General features: G+C 37.2%; 1 protein-coding gene across 1 annotated transcript; it reads right to left on the bottom strand.

Annotated features, from left to right (window-relative positions):
• Nucleotides 1-2,548: 2,548 nt before the first annotated feature.
• rpl10a (ribosomal protein L10a) lies at nt 2,549-6,292 on the bottom strand. The gene is made up of 6 exons (XM_062052912.1): nt 6,202-6,292; nt 5,351-5,422; nt 5,202-5,282; nt 4,670-4,818; nt 2,839-3,011; nt 2,549-2,761 (listed from the first exon to the last, which is right to left on the bottom strand). The coding sequence occupies exons 1-6, from the start codon at nt 6,204-6,206 to the stop codon at nt 2,591-2,593; spliced, it is 651 nt and encodes a 216-aa protein (XP_061908896.1). The 5' UTR covers nt 6,207-6,292; the 3' UTR covers nt 2,549-2,590.
• Between the last annotated feature and the right edge of the window lie 7 nt (nt 6,293-6,299).

The following is a 6,299-nucleotide window of genomic DNA, read 5'->3' as shown; positions in this document are numbered from 1 at the left end:
GACTGAGAATAGATAATCCTATTAAGAGATCCACAGTCAAAGCAGAACAGGACAGGCGCCCCAAGAGGATCATGGGTAACATTGTGAGTCATATACTTGCTGTGTTTGTCCATTGTACACAATACTTCCAAGCTTTAATACACTAATTGAATGTAAAAGTCAACTTGACAAATATTTGTTTGAACTCCACTTTTCTACATTGTTTAATCAATGGCAGCATATATTATATAAAAATATAATATAATAATACAATATATCAGTATATATCATATACTGTAAATATAATGTGTAAATATTATAGATATGTTATATTTTATATTGCTACTACAGTACATTTTACTCTACTTTATACCTGCATTATCCTTTCCATCCTTTGTAACTGAGCTACTGTGTGGATCAATAAAGTTTGTCTAATCTAATCTAATATCTGACTCAGACCTGCGTTCACATCTACATGATTGCATGTTCGAGCTACATAATCAACTTTACTCTTTAGTTTGAATAATATTTCACTACATTCAAATGGGTTTTTTTTTGTTTGGCAGCTCGAACCACCAAAATGTCAGATGTCTGCACAAATAAACGCACTATGGTGCTTTCAAACACTTAAAATAAATGACTACGGTATATTCTTACATTGCACAAATACTCATTTTAAAGCTGCGGAGACAATTGCAAAAATTTTGTCCAGTAATTTTGCATGTTGTCAAATATTAGGGTGGCTCAACCAAAACCACAGGACTTTTATTGTGAAGTAAAAAAAAATAAAAATAGCAGTAAACAGGATGTTGCAGAACTCCAATTGACCTTTACGGCTGAGTGAAAATGTTTGTAGTTTTTTTCCAATTATGGATAAAAAAGCTTCTTTGAAGTCCCATTACATGTTTTATGTCAGGTTGTACCACCAGTGTTATTTTACTATATAACTAGGTTATTAAAAGTGACTCATTTGTTGGCAAGATTTAATAGTTATTCAAATTTAACATATCAAATTTGAAATTAGTTGCAAAAGTCAGGTGGCATAGCAGCAAGGATTTTAAAGTCTGAGACTATATTGTACATTATTGTAATTGTTAGTTTTAGGTTTACTTGAATACACTTTAAAATGTTCACAATTATATCTTTAGATGCCACTGTCAAAGCCAAATCACTTTTTAGCTTATTTGTTATTGAGCCCATGTAGCTTGTTTGGTTAATGCAGTCCTTCTCAAGTAGGGGCGCAGTGCAATGCCAGGGTGGCGCATATAACCCAGGGTAACATCATTATCATACAGTATCATGCTTTAAACCCTGCTTTGAAAAGCTGTGCACTGCAAAACGTGCTTATTGTAGCCATTAATTTTGAATTCATTGTCATTTATTTTTAAAAAAAAATGTTTTTATATATTGTGCACCTGAGTCAATGTTGCTGATTGATTTAAATTCATTGAGTTCAATTTATTTTATTTTCCAGTATCAAACGGGTCAAGTCTGTCAAAAATGTTTTATAGTTTAGATAGGGATTTTTTTTTTTTTATTTCAGGCAAATTGATGCACTTTAAATCTTTTCTGGTACAGACTCAAAAACAATGTTTAAAGTTATTTGTTGTAAGATTATCTAATAATAAGGATACAATGTTCTGCAGAGGTGTACTTAGAACAATTGTATAGACAAATACTATTTATGGTCACGTCAGGGAGTGGGCAAAGGCCCAAAAATGTTTTTTTTTCTTCCTAGGGAGGATGTGACAGAAAATAATTGAGAAGCATGTGGGCTTTGTACCGAGGATGTCGTTGTGGCTTGTGCAGCCCTTTGAGACACTTGTGATTTAGGGCTATAAACATTGATTGATGATTGCTTGAAGCACTGGGTTAACGGGAGACTAAATTAACCATAGGTTTGACTGGCAATTAGTCCAGGGTGTAACCTCTTTTAACCCTCATAATGCACCAGAGGTTTGAGATAGGTTCCAGCTTATCCGTAACACTAGAAATCAAGCTGTATAGCAAATGGATGGATAGATGAATCACAGTAATCTATAATATAGGGCCTCCAAAATGTAAGCATCAACATGAGCTTAATCACAATTATATTAATCACAGATTTTGAGCACACGCTTTACCATTCTAGTTTGAAAGCACTAATCAACCTAAGTGACTTGTAGTCCTTGCACCTCCGTATTTTACATTGCTCCTGACTGCATCCTTATACTGTAGTACCAAAAGTACATCCATTATCTATCATACCGACAGCCATCAGACTGTATAATGCATATGTTCCTTTTTGACTGTACTTAAACATATAATACTGTATTTATGTTATTCACATGTGAATAATGCTGTACAATAGACTGTTATTCACATGTGAATAATGCTGTATTTATAATATTCACATGTTAAAATACCTAAATGTTTATTGTGAGTGAACTGTGATGCTGAATTTTCCCCAGGGATCAATAAAGTACTTTCTATTCTATTGTATTAGTGCCCAATTCACTGGATGTTTTTAGATATCAGGATTCAAATCTTCAAAAAAAAAAAAAACCCAGAAAGAACTACCCACACCATCTTTGTTAGAGAATCTCCACTTATTTATTTATAGAAAAACTGTTTAGTAGAGGCGTTGAGGTTTGCCCATGGTGCTCTTAATGTAAAGGGCACGCACGTTCTGCCAGTTCTTCTTGAGCAGGGACACCAGGAAGTTGACGGCCAGGTGGATGTTGTACACCAACTCATCCTCGGTCATCTTCACATGTCCCACAGCCACAGCCAGACAGAGTACCTGAACACAAACGTTAGGTTGAGTGTTTATAACTACAAGCTGGGAGGAACCAGTAGCATCAGATGCTACATACATACCTTCTTCATTTGGAACTTGATAGTGGATTTGACCTCATCCACTTTGGTGTTCAGGTTCTCGTTGTGAGTGAGCAGCGAGGGGAACTTTCCGGCCTTGTTCAGGCCAGGACCAAGGATACGAGGAATCTGCTTGATCAGAGACTCTGAGGCCAGGAAGGCGTCGTACTTCTTAGCTAGAAAAGTAGCAAACATTAACAATTTTGATAAAAATAATTCCCTGGAGTAGAACTTGGTGATATGGAAAAAAAGTAATCACAATGTTTTTATATCAGTCGATAGTAGGGATGTAACAGTTTTGTAGATACGGCGGTTTTAGTTTCAAAATGTTCTCAATAATGCCGTGATGTGACAGTACCAAATGAAAACTTGGGAGTGTAGTTTTTTTCTGGCTCTTTTACTGTGGCAAGTCTGAAAATAAACTACATCTCCCAGAATCCTCTGTGCAGCGCAGAAGAAATGTGGGTCAGTTCGTAGTAGGGTATTTTTCAAAACCCGTTCATAACTTTTTAAAGGTATGTTGCCAAGAGACAAATCCTGGTGAAAAACTATGTGGCAGAGGCACGCCACGTTTATCACGAGTGTTCCAAGCTAAAACAGACTGTCAAGGCGCGCAGCGCCGAGGGTAAGCACCTACTGCACACTGGTCTTCTTAAGCTACATCACTCAGAAAAGACGAAGCCAGCAAAGCTAAACATCAAATTGTGAGGTATTTACATTATTGAAAGTGTAAATGTGAGCTAACTTTTCTGAGAAACTGCATTTTCAAAATTGATAAGACAAAACATGTCCCCTTAGGACACTGCTTCCCTGAAAGTTTAAGTTAAGAGACTGTGGATGTTCCCGCACTTCATTGTACACTTTGATATTGATATTATCGTGAAATTGTGATATCTTTCCATTCCTGGTCGATTATATTGTGATACAAATTCCAGTTAAATAACTATTTTTTTAAATGTTGGTAATAAGTGAAATGTAAAAACATTGGGTTATTTTTTACTTTAATATTTTTTTGTCAGGGGTTGAACATACCTAGTCTTCTGAAGAACATACTTTCAGATTACAGGCTCCATTTACAGTATCGTACTGCATAGTTACACACTGCCAATAATAGTTCACAAATGTAGCTGTGCTCACAGCTCTTAATGTCCATATGTATGTTATCATTAAAGCTATTGTGGTGTAAGTTACATGCACACGGGTGGAAGAGCGAGGAGTCAACCATGTCTGCTGCCTCATAAACCGAACATGCAGTAACAGTGCAATGTGTGACATTATCTCATGTTTTAACACTTATTTGACAAAACATAAATTTATTTAAACACAAATGTCGATTAATTTCGTCCAGCTGCACACATGCGTGTCTTGCCTTATGATACACAGGCGATTACAACTACTTTCTCCTACAGAAGTGTGCTGAGTTTAATTATGATAGACATAATTGAAGATTTACACATCCTGAAGTGACACCATTTCTCTATAGATCATGTGATATAAAGACGCACAATACGCATGATCTACTCTACGCTAAAACGAAAACATTCAAACCATACTTCCGAACTGTCTTGAAGGTTATTGAGCATTTTACGCTTTTGTTAAAGTTGCCCTATCCTATTAAATCACGACGGAGCGAGATCGCTTTTTCACCAAATCTTTGTGTTAAGTTGATGTTGCTGCAGTCACCTTTAGCAGGCTAATCATACATCCGTTAAAACAAGGACACATTAACACTATAGAAATGTGTCTATTACTATCGTATCAAAGTTATTTCTCGATGTATATCAATTTTGTTTAATCGCTGAGCCCGACCCTGAGGTGTAAGCCAAGTCCTCACCAAGCTTCTTGACCAGCTTCTTGTTCTTGTTGAGCTTTTTAAGGGCATCTACATCCATGTGTGGCAGACTGGCTACTTTGGCCTCATCACAATGTTGCTGGTCTCCCAAAACGCAGACGGAGAATTTGGGCCTTGGGAGTGTCTTCAGCCTGCAATAGAAACAACATTACTCACAATTCACGACATCCATTTCCTCCGTTTAAGAGAAAGGTCTCTTACCCATACCGCCAAAATGACAGCGGTCCAGGTTACTTCATTCATAATAAATTGAACATTGGTCGACCTGAGGTCATGAACCTTAACAGCTCAATCCCTTTAGGTCTCCCCTCATATTTTAAGACCCAGGGTAGGGGTCCGTCTGCCTAGCCTCCGCCAGCCAAAGCTGGGTCAGCTTAGTCAGACTACCCAGAGTACTTCTCCATGGCTGCCCCTAGCCTGTCTGGACCTCACTACGCCTCAATTAAGTCCTAATTTTTAACATTCAGACAGGGCTGGACGCAATCAAGGAAAAGGTCGGGTGGGACAAACAAACCTGACGGTGCCGGAGAAACGCTTGTCCTTCTGGGGATCATAGTTTTTCAGACTGATCTGCAGCTCCACCGACTCCAAAAACCTTTACATAAAAATCTCAAGTTAGTACCTCAGCACACTTTCCCACAAACACAATGTCCAATATCTTACTTTCTCTTCTTAGTCTTGGAGCTCTGCAGGACCTCCTTCACAGCATCAGACAACGTTTCTCTGGAAACCTTACTGCAAACAACACCAGTAGTTAATACTATGATCAATGTTAATTACAGAACAAAATGTGGGATATAAATAATAATGGAAGTGTTTGTATATAGTACATTATTGGTACAAATGTTATATTTCACAACTGTTAGTCTATGTCTTTACTGTGTATATATTTGAACCGTGTTTATGTTGTGGACAATGTATATTTATAATATAATGTGTAAAGGAAATGTCATATTTCTGCGAAGCTCATCTTGTAATTGAATTTATTTATAGGGTTAGGCGAAATAAGTGCTCAACTTCAGCGTAAACCCTTTCGGTCTGTAACATTGTCAATTTATGAATATAAAACTGTTTGTTTATTTTGTTTACCACTGACCGAAGAAATAAACTAACAATACAAACATGTTCAAGTATGACTACAAGTATTGGAAGTGACAGCAGCGTGTGAACCGTGGCGACTCAGAAGCTAACGTGTTAGCTTCGAGAAGTGACCGTATTATACAGGTCAAAACAGCAAAAATGTATCCATATTATAAAAACCGTCATGTTACATTACCAGTTAATGTTTTATGTAGCGAAATGTGAGCTTTAATGGGTCGGATGAAAGTGGATGGACGAGGATTTTAACATGACACCAACACCGGTAAAACTACTGGTGGTTAAAAAATTGCCAAGTGGTTAAAAGGCCTTCCTAATATAAGGAAAAACGCTAGCGTTGTTGAAATTCGCATGTAAAAAACGTATGTAAGTGGACAAGCAGTGGAAATTGCACTTTAATTAAAAGTGCATTGTACCTCATGATGGAAGCTTCTCCCTCTTCTCTTGCTACGTTAGAAAGGACGAGCGGAAGGAAATTGCGTATTGAAAAAGGGTCCAATACGTGACGTCATCA

Source organism: Entelurus aequoreus, linkage group LG07, assembly GCF_033978785.1.
Source record: "Entelurus aequoreus isolate RoL-2023_Sb linkage group LG07, RoL_Eaeq_v1.1, whole genome shotgun sequence".
NCBI classification, from domain to species: Eukaryota; Metazoa; Chordata; class Actinopteri; order Syngnathiformes; family Syngnathidae; genus Entelurus; species Entelurus aequoreus.
This window is presented reverse-complemented; position numbering and strand designations above follow the sequence as displayed.